We start from the raw sequence: 20,087 nt of genomic DNA on the forward strand, positions 1-20,087 counted from the left end.
CAAGGGAAAGGAAAGGTAGGTCTCAAATTAGGAACTAAAGAGGGGTATTGGGTTTCCAAAAGGAAACCCTAAGCTGGGAATCAATCCCAAGGGGATTTCCAAGTTTGCAAAGGAAAGAGAAGGAGAAGGGGAGAGTACTCACTTCAAGGATAGCCAATGAATGACTTCCACCTCCAGCAACTCCCCTCCAATCACCTTCTTCAATGCCTTTAATGCTCTCCAAGCTCCTACGGTTTTGGGTAGGTAGGAGAAGTGAAAAAGCCATAAATGGATGGGCTGTGCTTTTATAGCTAAGCTCCCACTTAGGGCCTGTTTGGCTTGGGGTTTAAGAGTTAAACTCATTTAAATGCCATCATTGGCAAGTGGGTCCACCTACATAACACACACACAATTCAAGGAGACCAAGGGTGGGGTCCACCTTATCTGGCGTTTAGGTAGGATGCCCGAACACGGGTTATGGGTCCCACACGAGGAAAACACCCAAAAGTCTAAAACAGTACGGACGAAAGCAGTCTTGTGAGTCCGTCCGTGACTCCGTTGCTGCTGTAAAGGACAGAACCCTAAGGAAATTTATTGGGCTTTGGCCCACACTTCAAGGACAACAAGGGGAGGGTATACTAACATTCATAAGGGCAGTATCTTACCCCTCGACTATCACGACGTGCCCTTCGTGATTCTGAAGAGTTTCCCGACCATGATGCTAAGCTCATCGCCAAAAGAGGTGTCTAAGTGTGGGGACACAGGAAACGCCTTTCGGTACTCTTCACTCCAGGGGCTTGTGTTAGGAGGATGGTCGATGAAATCACCGTCAACAAATCTCCCCCACTGCCGGTTGAGGAACCTCTCTTCCACTGGCAAGCCTGTGAACTGGTCAATGATCTTGTGGCTAGGTTTGACCACCAGTGAAAATAGCTCACCAGCGTACACGGCAGCAGTATCTACACATCACAAGAGAGAGAAAATATAATTAAATAGCAAATCCGGGTGCGGATGTAACACATCTCCCCTCCTCAACATATAAAAATGCAAGAATAAAGGAACTGTAGCAGCATGACCCAGCCGAGCAAAGAACACAAAGATGCCCAAGATGACCCTCCAGGAGTTGGGTAACACCTGCCCGGGGGTGAGATGCCAATGGTCTAACACCAACTCGGCAAACTTAAGGATAGAGAAGCGAAGGCCGAGGGAGAACGAAACCTTATAAAGGCATATCTCATCCGCCCGATGAGAGAAAGCACGATCACCTTCCTTAGGGGCATGGAGGATGATCTCAGAAGGAATGTGATATAACTGATGTAAGGTCGCTAGGTTAGAGGTGGTCAAGATACTCTGGTACTGTCCCATCCTACTAGTCATATCCATCACTAGGGGAGACACCTCAGAGTCATCTCCATCAAAACAACCATCTAAACCCGGGCTCTAGTCAGTGCGGATGGGACCAGTGGCACCCTCCCCATCATCACTAAGTAGAGGTCTAAGGGAAGGCAATGGAGGGAGGGTGTCCACATCAGACTTAGACGAAGATGAGCCTGAAATAGGCCCATCAGTGTCGTATCCCTCATGTATAGTCTCAAGGTCAGAGTCGATCGACATGGCCACAGGTAGAGAGGACTTACTCGGGTGAAGCTCCCCAACGCCAAGCCAAGCACCTCAAAAGAGAAGAGAACTGCAACATGCACAAGCAAGAAACCAAGAGACAATCTCAGAAACTAAACCATAATGACTTTTTGCAATAAAAAAGAAAGAACATAATGACAAACAAAGAGTAACATACCAGGCACACCAAGCAAAGGTCGAAGACCAAAAATGGAAGACACCGTGAGAGCCAAGACCAAAGATCAGATACGTCTACAAAGGAAGACAAGGTTCGGTCAGTACCAAAAAAAAAATTTATTATTATCGGCCGTGGCCATACCTGAAGGGTGAGAGAGGTCGTGGGCAGAACGTTGCGGGTGAAACATCGCGGGCGAAGAGATCACAGGCTAGAGGTTACGGGCAAGAGAGGTCATGGGTGAGACGTCGCGATTGTAGGTGAGACATCACTGGCAAAAGGTCACGGGAGAAGAGATCACGAGCTAGAGGTCGCGGGCGAGACACCGGTCACGGGCAAAAGAGGTAGCGAGCGAGAAACCAGTAGTGGGCGAGAGAGGTCGCGGGTGAGACGTCGCGGTCACGGGCGAGACGTCGCAGGCAAAAGGTCATAGGTGAAGAGATCGTGGGCGAGACGCCAATAGAAGGCGAGCAGGTCGCGAACAAGAGAGGTCAAGGGCAAGATGTCGGTCGCGGGCGAAGAAAGCGAGGGCAAGATCGTGAGGCTAGCGCAAGGACGCAGGCGAGACCCCTACGCTATGAGGGTGAAACAAAAGTATGGGCGAGACCACAAGGGTAAGACCACATGGGCAAGACCAAGAGGAGAAGACAAGATGAAAGAGAGAAGAAGCAAAAAGCAAAGTCTCCCAAAGAAGAAAGAAGATAAACACCTGGGGGGCAAGAAAGATTGACTTAGCTCCAAAGATGAAAGAGAGTAAAGTAGAAGTAAGTGAAGAATGAGGGGGGAGAGTAAAAGAAGAAATAGGAAAAATGGGCCAAAAAGAAAGGACAAGAAGAGAAAAGTATAGTGGAGGGGGGGGGTTTGAACCCCTCACCTCTCTCATTCACTAATAAGAGAAAAAGTTATCTACCCCAAGAAGCAAAGTTCATCCAACGGTCACAAGATGCTCATCACAAAGCTCCCTCCAAGAAGCTTTAATTGCAATAAGCCCCTCACAAGCTTGAAGACGACAAGGACACTACTCTCTTGAGCACTCCGTTTCAAGAGAGTAGGGGGCAAGTGATAAACCAAAAATATACAGGCCAGTCCCAAGATGCTACGTGTCCTAACCTAAAGGAGAGGTTGGCCCAAGCCGGACCACGACAGAACCCATTCGGCAAATCCAAGAGGAATAGACCCAATAAGTCATCCAGAGACCAAGTCTTCCATGCAAGCCAACGAGGTCCAACCATGATGTCACCGCCAAGGTCTACGTCATCTTATCATTAGAAGGACGTTATCCCAAAGAGATGTGATCATATCCGGACTCATACATCAAGGATCGTTGTCCAACATGTGAAGAACATGCATATCTATCTGTTAGGGAGCGTCTTCCCTACTAGGACTCTATGTCTCATAAAGAGACACCCTACTACGTGATAGACTCTTCCACGAATAATACTTATCACCAATAGAGACTCTCCACACCGCCATATTCAACTATAAATACTCAGGTATTCTAACCTATTATTCATCTTGAATTCTAGTAATTCATCTATTGCTAAGAGAGATCTAACTTAGGCATCAGAGAGTCCTAGGCCAGAACCACACCAGTTCTCCCTTGTCCCTGACGTCCTTTTACAGGTTGCAGCACCTGAAGGACCTACCGGAGATTTCTTGACGCAGCACAACCTTCTCATCTCATTTATCATCCCGTATCTTGTCTTGTTTGGATCCATGTAGCCAACCCCATTAAGTTGGGATAAGACTGAGTTTGTTGTTATTGTAATAATATTACCGGGTTTTTTTTTAATGAAAGTGTAATCACACAAACCACACACCAATCCCATAAGGTTAAGACTTTTAGGACCGTGGAATGGTGGATATACACAACACACACCACACTCACACACCTGATGTGGGACTAAACCCACACACCCTTATAAGATTGAGTTTGTTGTTGTTGTAATAATATTACCGGTTTGTTATCTACTTTTGTTTTATATAGTTTTTCAAGACATTAAGTGCCTCGTCCTTGGAAAAGACCCCCTTCTCGAATTTTTATCGTATGCAGTTCCCTGACTGGTGCGGTTTCCTAGTGCCTCTCACAAGAGGAGGGTGGACCCCACCTGGGCAGAATGTTCGATCAGGTGCCCCGGGTGGGTCCCACCCCCTCTTGTGAGAGGCACTAGGAAACCGCACTGATCAGGGAACCATAGACGATAACGATTCCCCCCTTCTCTTATCCAACCCTGTGATTTGTGTTTGCCACTAGCTTTCCCCTCTCCTCATGTTCGGAGCAATCAAGTTTGACAGAAACGAGATGATTTGCGGAAACTGCGAAGCAATTCAAGTTTCACAGAAGGGGAGGGGAGGGGGAGTCGAGGTTGTGAAAATACATATTTACCCTTTTTTTAACGAATTTTTTTTTAAAAGGGTAATTTACACATACCACTCTTGAGGTTTGATGAAAGGATAATTTTACTCCCCAGTTTTGAAAAATTCTGCTTACCCCCTTGAAGTTTGCAAACAGTAACAAATAAGCCCATTCCGTTAGTTCATGACTAACAGTGTTAAAAATAAGAGGGGAACTGACAAAATTACCCTTGTAAAAAAGGAAAAAAAAGAACCTGCAACTCATCTTCCCCAAATCGATTGGGGAAGATGAGTTATAGGTTTCAAAACCCTTTCAATTTGAGATCTTAGGGCACAGCTTCTGAATTGCAACAACAGGCAAGTTCGCAACGGATTCAATCATCCTGGTCATGCATATTGCGATGGCACTAGTCTGAATTGTCTTATTCTACTTTCCCATTGCCTCAAACAGTCGCCTCTGTTTCGCAGTCTGTGGACTCTATAGCTGGGCGTGCTTTTTCCCCCCTTTTTTTGGAAGAACACTGAGTTCCCAAAAGTCCAAAAGGACCTACGGTAACCACCTCTCTCTCTCTCTAGTCCTTGATAATGCTCTTGTTTCTTGCCTTCCCCTCCACCGGAATCCCTAGAATGTAAGTCCGAATCATTTCTTCACCGTGACGATGAAGACTTCATTCCTCAGACACTGATAAGGGTAGATTATAGATAAAAACAAGTTCTTGGCATAACTGAGGAAGTAATTTAGCCTATCCCATTGATAGATAGCGATTATAGCCCCATTTTCACATCTACCAGAAACCCTATTATTAAATTGCATCTGTTAGCAATGGACGTTTAGGGTTTATTTTCAATTGCATTACATATGACTTGAAACTGATATCCCAAACATCCCCCGTATTATATCAATCAAAATCAAACTTATCAAAACAAGTAATTGATTGCTTACTTTTGATCCGTCGCATCGATTGAAGTTTACATTTATCGTGTGATTATCTCCAGAGCGTTTCTGTCTTTCAAAGAAGCTTTGTTGGCATTCACCATGAGTTTGACCTCTTCAAGCCTCATGAACCTCAGCCCAACCCCAAGAATTACAGTCTCACCTGGGAGGTGCAGAGCAATCAATTCGAGATCCTCACTTGGGTATCTTAGTATCCGAACGGTACAAGACAATTAGGGGCCAAGGAGGCTGGTTGATATAATCCGATTTGTGCCTGACCTCTTCAACCCAATTTGAAACCCTAAATTCCTTAAGGGTTGAAAGGGTTTTGAAACCTGCAACTCATCTTCCCCAATTGATTTGGGGTAGATGAGTTGCTGTTTTTTTTTTTTTTTCTTTTTGCAAGGGTAATTTTGTCAGTTCACCTCTTATTTTTAACATTGGTAGTCATGAACTGACGGAATGGGCTTATTTGTTACTGTTTGCAAACCTCAGGGGGGTATGCAGAATTTTTCAAAACTGGGGGGTAAAATTATCCTTTCGTCAAACCTCAGGGGTGGTATGTGTAAATTACCCTTTTTAAAATATAGAAAGCCGTGGTGCGCTTCATGCCCATGCTCACCAGGAGGTCGCGAGTTCGAGTCTCCTGGCAGGTACCTTATCCCCTCCCGGGTTCGATCCCCCCCCCAACCAAAATATATACCCCTCCCCGGTTCGATCCCCCCCCCCCCTCCCCAACCAAAATATATACCCCTCCCCGGTTCGATCCCCCCCCTACAAAATATATAAATAAAGCTCCTAATTCCCGAAAAAAACGTTAAGACAAAAATTAGTGGAGTATTTCACTGTCCTTAGTGACAAATAGACGGGGCCCTTCACGGAAACGAAAACATTCTAAATTCGTGGAAACTGCAGGACAAGATAACCTTCGCATCCTATAAAGTGCTTCGATTAGACCAGACGCGAAGAGACGGACACCTCTAGCCGCCGATCATAATCAGAAGCCCTAAAAACTGCGAAAGATAGTGAGTCGTTTCTAATTTGTCGTTTTTGAAGCGAAAAGCAAAGTAGCAGAGGAAAAATGGCTGGAGTTGGTCCGTTGACGCAGGACTGGGAACCCGTGGTGATCCGAAAGAAGGCTCCTACCGCGGCTGCTAAGAAGGACGAGAAGGCTGTTAACGCCGCTCGCCGCATGGGCGCCGATATAGAAACCTTGAAGAAGTGTAGGTTTTTACTTCCTTGTATGAAATCTGCGGTTTCATCTTCCTCACTATTGCTTTGTATCTCTCTTTTTGTGTCGGTTATAAATTTATTTTTTTATTTTAAAAGTTCTTGACTTTTTTGATAAAATTATAGAAGTTCTTGACATTACCTTGTTTTTTGTTGCTGGTTTCTATTTAGTACGCATGGATTTTTTCCTTCCATCTTGTAATATATTTGCCTTTTATTGATTTGTGGAGAACAACTTTAGATTTGAATATTACCTATTAAAAAAAGAAGAAAAAACTTTAGATTTGAATAATTAAGAATGTTCTACTGCGCTAGATTGTATTAGGTTTCAAATTTTTGTTCATATATCGGTTAGGAAATGTATAATCGGTTTTCGTCAAAGTTCATTTTTCTAGGTTTTGCTTCCGATCTGAACCAGCCAACAAAATTTCTGCTTCTGGAGAGTGGATCCAATAATCAATTGTTGCTTGGCAAAATAGGCCTTGGTCGCTGAGGCTTTGCACCGTTCGGTGAACGAAAATATGTATCGCATATAACCAGTCTGCAAGATAACCACCTTAGCTTATAGGCTAACCAACTTGCAGAGTTACATAGTCAGCTCTCTTTGATGGACCAGAAAAAAGAGCGTCTGAGCTACAAGGGGTATTAAGGTACACAAAGGTGCGTGCCTTAGTGAAGTAGTGCTAGGTACAAGCAGAGTGCCTTGGAAACAATGGCCACATTGAAGGAGAATTATAACAAATTCTTTTTTTTATTTGTAATTGGATTCCTTTTTAAGTTTTGAATTTCAAATTTAATACACACCACATTGTCCGGGGAAGAGTTTCTGGGATTTTTTTTATCCCCTAAGTAAGAGTACCGAGGTTCCCAAGTATAATTTTAGGATATATCGGTCAGGCCAGTGCAGAATTGAATATAACTTCATCCCCATTTGACTTGAGGATGGTGACAGTTTCCGAAGCTTGATTTGAATTTAATTGCTAGGCGACGCTTGTGTTGATAAGGTTTAAAACTTGATATATATTCACGCTATCCTTTAAAGCATGTGGTGCCTATGTGGCATAATTGATGCTCACACAGATGATGTTTTAAGACATCCCTTCTGTGCATTGAGATCATTCATACTTCTTTTCCTTTCTCTTTCTCAATCTATGTGTTAGGACTTCGATAGTTGTTTGGTGCTTTCTGATGAAGTTACGGTAGAGGCCGAAACGAGTCAACACTAACAGACCTAAGAAAAGATCAGAATCGCAGTGACCAATACACAACAGAATTTGTGAACAGAAAATAGAAGAATCAATAACTCCTAAATCAGGGCGATAGATGGGGCTGGATGCATGCTTAAAATTTTAGGTTCATCCAATGGTGGAATTGGGAGAAACAACGATGAACAGAAATTATAGAGTATGGAAAACAAAAATTAGTAAATAGGGAGATTTAACACTACGCTCAATCCAGCAGTCTGATGGACTTCCGGCATGGATCGAAGGGAGCAGAAAAGGGACAAAACAACATACTCAAAACTCAATTCAATCCGATGGTTAGATTTAAAAAAAAACAAAGACTGAAGATCAGGATATGATGCTGTCAAATAGCCTATTATGGACACTAACCAATACTATAAAATATCAGAACTTAAAGTACAGATTTAGTGGATTATTTAGACATTAAAGATGTACTTGATATTACCTGAATAAAGCCCACAACAGTGAAGGTTAGTTGTAGAAATACTGCTGGACAGAATTGAGAGAAATAGAGAAGAAGAAAGGAAGTAGGGATATGACCAGGGCTTCACCACCACTGGCCTAGGGAAAGGCTTCACCTACATGGGCAATGGAGGTGCATCATCTTTATTTATAATCTTCAATTCAACATTACAAAATTAGCAACTGCCAATAGTGAGGCGAGAATGCTTGTCTGTCAAGTTAACTGAAAAAGTAACTAACATCAAAATGGAAACTCATATAAATTTAGCTATTAACTAGACAGCAATATTAAGATAGCAAGTATTGAAAATAGAAACTAAATATATAAGACCCTAAAGAATATTGGCAGCATGTCTCATTCATGCCAGCTGTCCTGATGGCCCAAAACTGAAACATGTGAGCTGTCCATATGCTGGCCCAAAGGCTGGCTCGAACTAGGCACTAGAACCCCGTACCACTGCTTCATGTAAACAGATCCACGCGAACAGTCTTCTTCCTTGAACTACATTACTTTTCAACTGTATTTACTAATTTTTCAATGTGTGGCCTTTCAATTGTATTTTCTAATTTTTTTAATGTGCGTCCTTTCAAATTTACTAATTTTTTAATGTGCGGCATCGCATCTATATCAGAATTCCGATTCTCACTCTTTGTTGAAATTCCCTCTTTTATCTTTTATAGCTACTGCGGGGACAAACAAAGCTGCCTCTAGCAGTACTTCTTTGAACACAAGGAAGCTTGATGATGAAACGGAAAATCTTGCTCGTGAGTATTTTCAACTTGTTCTTTCTCTGGATCCACATAGGCATGACGTTTGATTTGTTTCAGTTGTATCAATAGCTGCTATCTGCTAGTGATGTAGTCATAAATGTAGTTTCACATCTCTTTTCTCTTTAATGGTTCATGAACTTCATATACTCATGTTTGTTTAGCATTTGCCTTACTAAGGGTAGATGGCCATATCTAATTGAGACTATGTACTAATGTGATTTAACCAGCGAGTCCTAGAATATATGAATTCCACTCCCCACCTAAATGGTAAGAACCAGTTGTGCATTCAACAGTTGAAGTATGACTTCATACGAAGTTCACACACCTGTGTCATGGTTGGGAATCTCAGGGCTATTATATGATCCTGCAGTCAAAGGGTTGCCAGGAAACCCTAAAATGACATTGTTTAGTGATTGATGTCGGATTGGTTGGAATGTTTGTTGGAAAGGACAAATCTAATCTATGACATACAGTGGAACATCTCAACCTGTTTGTGTATGTTGGGCTCTTGTGCCTTGAATTCGGCAATCCTTTGTTTTGGATTGGCTTTCCATATTGTTATCATGTGGACCTCTCTCTCTGTCTGAATTTCTCTGTAGTAGTATTTGTCTGTATATGGATCAGTCCTTTGGGTTGATCACAAGTCAAAGTAATGTAGCCTAGGTAGGACAAAGCCCACTAGGAACCAGGGGAAACAGAGTTATGTAATAGGGCTGGCCGAATGGACAGATTTAGGTAATTAGGCCAAAAACTAGAGTTAGGGTTAGGGTTTCGAACTACGGTTTATTTGGTGTTGAAGTGCAGGTTTCTAGAAGTCTAATGGTATAAGTTGGATCAAATTTGGATGAGATTGGAAATCTAGGGTTTCGGGTAGGATGCCTTATGAAAATGGACTGTTTGTGAGATCTAGGGTTTAGGGGCAGATTTTAGGAAAGGGGCTTATAGGGTTTTAATATGCAGGTTTAGGGGATCCTAATGATGTAAAGAGGTTAGGGTTTGGATAGGTTTTCAAATTCTGCTGTAGGGGGCAGAATTAAGTTGCAGGTTTAATGGAGGTCGAATGTTGATGGGAAAAGGGGTATAGATAAGGTTTATATAGGAGAAAACAAAGTGCAACAGGTTAACTTACTGTAATGCAGAGATAAGGCAGCAGCTTGAAGATTGATAGAGCCTCCTGACCTTCACAGTGCAAGGAGTTGCAGGAGTCCACCCACCCTTCACCACCTTGAGTCCACAAGGATGCAAGCTCGCAGAGGAGCAGAGGCAGCAGCACGCAGGCAGCAATCTCAGATTGAAAACAAGGATTTTTTTATGCAGAAAAGTAGTGGGGGAGCCTGCCCACAATTGGTGTATTTATAGTAATAAGAGGGGCCAAAAAAGGCCTTACAAAATAGTCAGATCTGGATTAGGAATCCCAGATCTGAGTCCTAGTCCTAATCCTAGTCACAATATGACTACAAACAAAGTCTTAAAAGAAATACAAAAGATGCTCTAAGAGCCAATAAAAATAAAACAAAAAAACAACCAATAAGAATGAGTCACTTAAATTGGACCAGTGGTTGGACTGGTTTAATATAAGAGCTCTAAAAAAAACTAAGTATAGAAAACAGAAAGAGGCTCCAACGAAATAGCCTAGTTAAGGCTTCTTCTTCTTTCTCATGCTTGGACCTGCATCACAAAGGAGTAGCTTATTTAGCTTCGGTCAGAATTTTAGATTGCCTACTTATGTAGCTGGATGCTGCTGTCTGACTTGTTTTGCATGTCACATAAAATGGTAAACGAATAGATATTATGAAATGTCTTGGTACTTGAAATAAAATGCACAGGGGATTAGGAGTTATGATGTATATCCTATGATTTCTTAAAGTGTCTTTGCATTGTGAAAGCTAGGTTTAAATAAGGCATCATCGGATGATGGCTGAGACAATATTTGCTGCTTGCCTCATTCTGTGCTTCCTTTAGCGTACTTGGCATTTCATCCCATGAGTAGGTCTTCTCATTTGATGTCACTTTGGAGCATTTTTTTTTGGGGGGGGGGGGGGGAAGGGGTTGGTATGAGGAACATGCGTCTTGATTTGTAGCTGATGTTATGTTCTCCTGTCATGTACTTTTTCTTTTTTCTATTTATATTAGCAGTCTGGTAATGTTTAGATATTTTGTTACTGCTGCTTTTCTATTTCTTTCTTTGGGTACTAATCATTACCATTAAGAAAGAATGTTCACATCTGCTATTTATGAACTTGCATTTCTTAGTGATTGTGCTATCAGTCATTAGGTTTTCAATTTTTTTGGGTATCATTCTTCGTAGTGCATTGACCTTCCTCAAATGTTGTTATCATATGCCATAAATAACTTCCATATGATGTATTTTATCTCCTTGGCATATTTAAGTTGGGATTATATCAGCCTTCCTGCAGATACTGATGCACTGGATTGAACTAGAACCTGCTCCTATGGACTTACACAGAAGCCAAAGTTAAATCATTTGTCTAACCATTAGTCTTGTATGAACTTTAGCTACATGCCTGAGAATATAGATTCAAAGGAAAAGCAGGCATACAATATTTTGTTTCAGTTTGGTTTTATCTATTTAATGAGTTGAGTAGTAAAGCATTGGCAGATACAACAGAGTGATACTAGGATGTGCTTTCAAGAAACATGGACACTGTTTTCTCTGTATGTGTTTTGTGTTTTTTAAATTGAAGCGGTTGAACCCCTGGTCCAATTTAAGTGATTTTAGAATATTCTTTTAGGATAGAATCTTCTTAAGTTAAGTTATATTTTAGGGTCCACACCTCTACACGAGTTTTAGAGAGGGAGTGTTTTGTATTTAGACTCGGCCAAGGATTTGGGATTTCCTATTCCTAGGCTACATAGGAATTTGGGCCTCTGGCCAATATTTTTATAAAGGACAACCGTGGGGCTCCTCTTTACCTCACTGTTTTATAAAATCTGCTCTTGCAAGCTGTTGCAACCTTTCTTCTATTGAAGATCTGCTTTGTGTGTGATCAAGGCTGGTGGGATTGGTGTTTGATCCAATTGACACCTTGCAGTGTGAAGCCTGGTTTTTTTGTTGGTGGGATTGGTGTTTGATCCAATTGACACTCTGTGGTGTGAAGCCCGAGTGGTTCCTCTCAAGTTCTACTTTCAAGTTTCTGTCCAAGATTCAACTTTTGAATTCAAACAAGCTGCTGCCAAGGATTCCCTGCACAATAGTAAGTTTGAAACATTTCCCATCCCCATACTTCTTCTAATCCTTTACATCCCCAACCCTAACTTTCCCCCTTTTTTTAGTTTCAATTTTCCAACAACCATAATTCTGTCCAGACATAACCAACCATCAGAAATTCATCAAACTTCAACCACAACACCCCTTGCCCATAAGGAGAACTTGATTTCCATTGCTGTCCATTCCAACCACTGAAACCCTAATTCCCCCCCCCCCCCATCTCAAATCGAAACCCAAAACCCTAATTTCTGCCCAGCCCAAACCAACCGTCAGAATAGTCTACAAATGTGACAAATTATCCATCATACTCTCCTTAAGAAAACCATTAAAGTTTGGTTAACTTCTGTCCAGCCAAGCCCTAGAAATCCATCGTTTCCATTTTTCCAAAACTCGAAACCCTAACCCTAATTGGCTGCCTATTCAAGTTTACATGCTTCCATCCATGGTTATCACGGCGGTTAGGTGACCCAAGGTGGTGGGAGGGACAAAATTCAAGGCGAAACTAACCAGGCCAACAAGGCATCCAAGGCGCCCACCTAGGCGGCCAAGGTGCCGCCTAGGCGATGCCTTGACAACTATGCTTCCATCCATCAAAACATCTCAGGACCTTCATTGATAGACTTCCCTACACCTACCTAGCCTAACCAACACCTCAAACCCTAACCCTAATTTTGACATAAAATCATATTTTGCCCCAATTGGACAACCAGTTCATATCAGATCATGATGTAGTAACTCCTAGTTGGATTCCTACCAATCTAGGATTACATTACTCCAATTGAGCGTTTGGTAATCCTGTTCTAGAACACGTTTCATAACAGAAAAACAACATCAATGGCGTTTGGTAATGTTGTTCCGGAACGGTTTCATAAAGCTATTTCCAATATTCATATAAATGCCATTAACCTCCATATGTAATCCAAATAAGTCCACTATTGCATAAAAACATCTATTTAACCACAAAATTATATAAGTGTCATTATTATCTTATTGTTCAACAAAAAATTACATAAATTTCATTACAATACCCATTCTCCTAAAATACTTATGGAAATGTCAATATAACCAAATCGATTATTTCAAAATTATAGACATTAGTATTAAATTATTGTTAAAATTACTACATATTGTAGGTGGCTTCATGTCATCATGTGATGGTATTAATCTCCACCTTCACCCAATTCAAGTTTGCTCACAACATCCTTGCATGATTCTATTAGCCTTTTAAATATCCTTTGGTAAATTCTCTTGAAGACGAATTAGCTGAAGATGTCGAGGTTTTCAGACAATCTTCAGATGAAGGTGCACTATGCTGGGTAGAAGAGTAAGGTTAATGTAGCTCTAAATAGGAGGCAGTCCTATTAGAGGCCAGGTAAACAATGGTTCTGAAATAGCCAGTCGATTGGGGCAAAGTAGGCTGAGTTGACTCAAAACTAGGGTTAGGTAACGGGGAATGATTGAATGTGATAAACAATAAAAGAGGGCAGGCGTTTAGAAGTCCAATGATGGAGGTTAGGTCAAATTCTGAAGAGGTTTGAAATTCTGGAATTTCTAGGGTTCGGGTTTCGGGTTTTAGAACTTAGGTTGAAACTAGGGTTTAGAGTGGTGTTTTGGTGTTGGGCTTGAGGTTGAGTTTCCTAAACTGGGAGGGGGATATTCGATCCAATTATGGGGGGGTTTTGATGGCAGATTAGGTCTGAACAGAATTTAGGTCGATTTTAGGTTTTACAGAGATGAGGGGTAATTAGGGTTTTGAGTGTTAGGTTGGGCTGCAAGCTTGGTCGAGTAGAGGAGAGGCTGTAATGGACCTATGGTTGAAGTTTGAGTGGATTTGGATGGTTAAATAATGCTGGACAGGTTTTAGAGTTTCACAGAGACAATGTCAGTTAGGGTTTAGGGTGCTAGGAATCTAGGATGGGGCAGCAGACTAGGTTGAGTGGAAGAGGAGATGAGAGGTGACTGTGGTTGAAATTTTAATGGATTTGAGTGGAGGGATAAGGCTGGACAGAATTTAGAGCACTAGGGTTTATGGAGGTCAATGGGTTTTTAATGGAGGAGACAATGTGGATCGATTAGGGCAGGTGGGGCTTGGGTTGGAGGATTAAGAAGAAGAAGGGAATACTGAAACAGTAAATAACTTACTGCTTTATGGAGATCTTCAATGGCAGCAACCTTGAAGACAGCTTTGAAGATGAACCTCCCGATCTACAAGATGCAGGAGTCATTGGAGATCCACCAGCCCTTCAACCTTGATATGACTCACAAGGGGGGTCTTGATATGACTCATAAGACAAGTCTCAAGAGAGAGAAACAGCAGCAGCAAAGAGATCGATTTTTTAAAGTTTGAATGGTGAAGGAGCCTCCCACGTTTTCACTATTTATAAAATAGGCTAACAGCCCAATCCTATTACAATCTAACCTCTTCCTTGATAAGTCGTGGAAGGGAAGGAATTAAAATTAACAACTAATAACTTAAAACAGTAAAATGTCCTAATTGACCCTACTAACTTAAAAGTTAAAAGATACTTAGTTTATTTTTCTGTTTTTAATTAAAAACAGAAAAATAAACTAAGTATGGAATGAAAATGTCTAGATTGTAAACCTAAGCTATGACTCCCTAATTAAGCCCTAAGTTCAAGAGTTCTTCTTCTTCTTCTTCTTCCTACTTGGTGCTGCATCAAAGGTCTTCCCTCTTCTACCCATTGGAACATCCCACACCCATGATCCTCACCCTGCATACCAATTACACTATTGATAAAACTTAAAACCCAAAGCGAAATCCCTACACTATTTGTTACAATTGGAAATAATGAAACTCAAGTTGGTAGTTATAATCCTGTTGATTGTCGACAACACTAGAATTGTCGTCCATAGTTTTTAGCTGTTTTCGTGTTCTTATCTTGCATCGACCTTTTCCACAGCTACATAATCGAGCCAAGGTGGTGCCTTCTTGTAGCTCGGTTTGGTCCCGAGTCGAACCGAGATCGAGATATAGAGATCTTGACCATGATCTTTCACAAATCCTATATTTATTACCGTCTCGTCTCGAGACTTCACGAAACCGAGATATTTTTGAGATCTTGTACTATGATCGTAGCTGGTCAACCCACATAAAAAAGGAACAACCCCTTGGACATTTGAAATAATTTCGTCCAATATTTTTGCCTGATTTAGTTGTGAATGTTCAACAACAAATACCGCATAACTCGCATTTAGTAGCGGTAATGCTAATCACATTAGAAGTCGTATTTTTCCTAATTTCCATATAACGATTAATTCAATCAAACACATTGTTTAACTCTAGAAGAATCGTGACAAACTAGGCAAACAAAAACATCATTTAATTGTGAATATCAACAAGTAGTTTCTAGATATAAGGTAATGATAATCAGATTAGAAGCCGTATTTTTTCTAATTTCCATATAACGATTAATTCAATCAAACACATTGTTTAACTTTAGAAGAATCGTGACAAACTAGGCAATCAAAAACATTATCTAATTGTAAATATCAACAATTAGTTTCTAGATATAAAAAAGTTTCAACATAAAACATAAGTCCAACAACATAAGTGATTGTTTAAAATAAAAATTACGTCAAATCATGAAAGCTCCTATATCCTATGATATCTACCCAACTCATTTCGTTTCCAAGTTTCATTCATATCTCTTGCCCGATCCTTTTGACTACCATTTGATGTAGACCCACTATAATCTTGATGAAGGGGGTTTAATAAATTAGGATCTATAGGTGCGTCTTCATCCCCTAGTCTTGCAAAATCTTCATTTGCAATTTGTTTATCACTGATGAAGTTATGAAGGCCACAATAAGCAAGCACAGTGTAGCTTTGGTCCTTTAGAATGTATCCATTCATTTTTTTCTTAAAAGTTGGAATTTGTTCTTCAACACACCAAATGTACGTTTAATGACATTCCTTAAAGATGAATGTCTGTGGTTGAACAACTAATTAGTTGTTTTTGGAGTTCTTCCCCTTCTGTAATCTTGTAGATGGTACCTCTCACCTCTAAATGGTGTGAAATATCCAATTTGACTTGCATATTAAGAGTCTACAACATAATACTTGCCCACAAGTTATAGTTTAGGAATTGAAATATAAGTTAAAAATCAGAGAATGAGAATGATGCGACTTCTTGTTAAAGATAGAGGTCCACTTTATTTATAGTGAGAATTACACTCCAAGGGCAAAATAATAAACAGGAAAAAATAATAAATCCCTAAAGACAAAGAGACGATATTCCAATCCCACGGTTCTCAACACTCTCCCTCAAGTTGGTGTAAATATATCAAACATGCCCAACTTGGAGACCAATGGGTGGAACACCTTACAATTTAGGCCCTTGGTGAATACATCAGCTAACTGATTATCAGAACTAACAAAAGGAATGCAGATTACTCCTTCAAGCTTTTCTTTGATGAAGTGTCTATCGATCTCCACGTGTTTGGTGCAATCATGCTGGACAAGATTTTTCGCGATACTGATGGCAGCCTTGTCACAGTAAAGGCGCATATGATTTTCAACAACGATTCCCAAATCACTCAAAATTCCCTTAAGCCACTTAAGTTCACAAATTCCTTGTGCCATGGCACGGAATTTGGCTTCTGCACTGGAGCGAGAGACGATTGACTATTTGTTGCTACGCCATGTGACAAAATTTCCGCCAAGGAAGGAACAATAACCAGAGGTGGATCGCCTTTCATCAATGGATACGGCCCAATCATCATCAATAAATATTTCCAATTGAAGGTTCCCATTATTGTAGAAGAGGAGTGCCTTCCCAGGGGCAATCTTTAAATACTTCAGTATACAATTCACTTCCTCTAGGTGAGATGTCCTGGGATCATGAAGGAAGCGACTGACGATGCCCATGACATAGGCAATATCAGTTCTAATACGAGGTGTACAATGCTCCCGCATCCTATACTACGAGACACCATAAAACTTGTTTCGAAGCCGACTATGACATCTATTCTAACACAAGCATTCACATAGCATATCATTTCACATCGCATTGTTCATGTTCATAAGTTATAAACAACGAAACCAATAAATATCATATAAAACAGGAATTAAATATGCAAATGATTACTGGCAGTTATATCTAAAAATGGAATTAAACATTCTTAAAGCAATCAAAGCCTACCCCTATTTACTTTGTTATCCTTGTGACTAAGAAGTTGGGTTATGCCTCGTATCAGTTGTCGGTACGATTTGACGAGCGAAAGGTAGAGTCCTACGAATGTTTAATCACACACAGTGTTAAAAAGCGTCAAAACTTGTGTGGAGTCCTAGGGTTACCTTGTGGTAAGGTTAGGTAAGGTCTAGGATGTGTTTACGAATGAAACAGCATCTTAGGTTGATGAGGCAGTCAACCGGGACATCAACCTGAGACAGTATTTGGTGTAAAGGCTGAGACAACATTCTCTGGTTGATGATCCAGTCAACCAGGACATCAACCAGAGATGGCAGTAACTAAAAGACTGAGACAGCATTCTCTGGTTGATGTCCCAGTCGACCAGGACATCAACCATAGATGTAACAGCAGCCCAGAATCGCAGATATACATGGTTTTGATGGGGTTTTGGCCAGATTTTCATCAAATTGTTCGGGGATTATTGCTCACACGATCATTTTTATGGGCTGGACCCATTTTAAGATTTGATTACCTGAGAAATTTGGGAAATTCTAGGGTGGGTACAGCCATGGATGGGGTTCTTGCTTTAGATTAGCATAACAACCATTTATGGCTGAAACAAGATCCCCTTGTTTGAATTCCAGTAGTAGGTGTGAGTTCGATATTGAAAAGGCTAACCTAAAGCTAAGGTCAAGACTTACTTTGAAGTTGGAATCAAGAGATGGTTTTACTCAATTCCATCTCAAGAAAAGAAATTAAAAGAGCCCATAAGTTTAGGGAAAGATTAGGCAAGAGAGGGGGGTTTAGGGTGATGTTGGATGATGAGGGAGATGAGTTTTACCTTAGAGCAGGGATCGATTGCACCAACAGCCCCTCCTTCAGCTTTCCTTCTTTCTTCTTTTTTTTTTTTTTTTTCTCGTCTCCTTTGTTTTCTTTTCAATTGGTTAGAATAGTGTAGACGGATGAATTAGGTAAGTTTTTAATTTTTTTTATTAATCCTAACATGAGTCGGTTTTGAGTTTAGATAGAATTCAGTTATTTAATTTCTTAGTATCTCAAATAAACCGACTTTAATATTAATTGCAAAGTTTGTCATTTAGTGGTGGGTTTTATTTGTTTATGCTTTAAGCCGACCCCCAGCACAAGTATTTAGATTTTGTGGGCCCCATGGGTCCAAAAATGTTGGGGAAACATTCCAACCCATTATTTGGGACACGGCAGCGAGATCCCCAACCCAAAACACTGGGTCCTGCGTCTCTAGGAGCAAAATTCGTGGTGGCAGAAATCTCGGGTCGATGCAGTAATCGACCGGTACATCAACTTGTGTTTGCTGTCTTCGCTATCTTCGTGTCGGAACACCTATGCATTTCGTATGCGAACCCACACGGACATATTTATAATACTAAAAACACCTAATATGCGGTTAGGATCTCTTATCAGGAGTTGTACATCCGTGTGTGGATTCCACAACTGCACGGGGGAGGTATCCGCTGTTTTATCAGCAGATGTTGAATTGACGCAAGGATTCCATCTTCCTCTTCTACCCACTCGAACACCAACCGACATTCCATAACGAACACGGAGCTATGACCTCGGGTTCCGGACTTACATTCGGATTCGGGTTAGGGTTCGGGTCGAAAATATGCCAAACTGTAACATCCCCTCCACCTTATAGAAATTTCACCCTCAAAATTGACGTACCTTGTAAGTTGAAAAGGTGTGGATACCTTTCCCACACCTCCTCTTCACGTTCCCAAGATGCTTCTTTAACTGCGAGGTTTCTCCATCGCACCTTGACATAAGTGACAGTACGGTTGCGGAGCTTGTGTTCTTTACGCCACAATATTTCCTCGGACTATTCCTCGTAGGACATATCCGCTTCGAGTTGTACCGGTTTAGCAGTTAAAATATGTGCTGGGTTTGGTATATACTTTTTCAACATGGATATGTGGAATACGTTATGAACGCCTTCCAACGAGGGTGGTAATGCCAGTCGGTACGTTACCACTCCGATTCTCTTGAGAGTCTCATAGGGTCCAATGTACCTAGGGCTTAGCTTTCCTTTTTTACTGAAACACATGATCCCTTTCATTGGAGAAACCCGAAGAAATACCTTCTGTCCAACTTGAAACTCAAGTTCCTTTCAAATCCTCTTAGCCATTATCCTTCTGCAATAATTCTTGCTAAGAGAACACCCATGTTGTGGCAATTCCACCCAGAAGGTAATGAGCGACTCCTACAGCATGTCTTTGTACAATGCTCAAGGCTCTAGGCTAAGTAGCAGGAGCTACTTTTAATTTGATATGAGCCCAAACGATGGATTCAATAAGTTCTTGCCAATAACCACGGCCGCTAAATAGAAACATTAAATTGAAAGCCTATACAAAGTGAGCCCGAGGAAATATTGTGGCGTAAAGAACACAAGCTCTGCAACCGTACTGTCACTTATGTAAAGGTGCGATGGAGAAACCACGCAGTTGAAGAAGCATCTTGGGAACGTGAAGAGGAGATGCGGGAAAAGTATCCACACCTTTTCAACTTACAAGATACGTCAATTTCGCGCGAAATTTCTGTAAGGTGGGGGGGGATGTTACAGCTTGGCATGTTTTTTACTCGAACCCTAACCCGAATCCAAATGTAGGTCCGGAACCCGAGGCCATAGCACCGTGTTCTTTATGGAATGTCGGTTGGGTGTTCGAGCGGGTAGAAGAGGAAGATGGAATCCTTGCGTCAATTCGACATCTGCTGATAAAACGACGGATACCTCCCCCGTGCGGTTGTGGGATCCACACACAGATGTACAACTCGTGGTAAGAGATCCTAATCGTATATTAGGTGTTTTTAGTATTATAAATATGGCCGTGTGGGTTCGCATATGAAATGCATCGACTTTTGGGTGTTCCGACAGGAAGATAGCGAAGACAACAAACACAGGTTG

General features: G+C 41.1%; 1 protein-coding gene across 1 annotated transcript in view; it reads left to right on the forward strand.

Annotated features, from left to right (window-relative positions):
• The first annotated feature begins 6,049 nt into the window (after positions 1–6,049).
• Positions 6,050–20,087, forward strand: part of LOC122639268 (multiprotein-bridging factor 1a-like) — a 36,686-nt gene continuing 22,648 nt past the window's right edge. Inside the window, exons 1-2 of the mRNA XM_043832085.1 lie at positions 6,050–6,283; positions 8,678–8,761. Coding sequence (XP_043688020.1) covers positions 6,142–6,283; positions 8,678–8,761 — 226 coding nt within the window. The 5' untranslated portion in view covers positions 6,050–6,141. The remainder of the gene's footprint in view (positions 6,284–8,677; positions 8,762–20,087) is intronic.

This window comes from Telopea speciosissima, chromosome 9 (genome assembly GCF_018873765.1).
Source record: "Telopea speciosissima isolate NSW1024214 ecotype Mountain lineage chromosome 9, Tspe_v1, whole genome shotgun sequence".
NCBI classification, from domain to species: domain Eukaryota; kingdom Viridiplantae; phylum Streptophyta; class Magnoliopsida; order Proteales; family Proteaceae; genus Telopea; species Telopea speciosissima.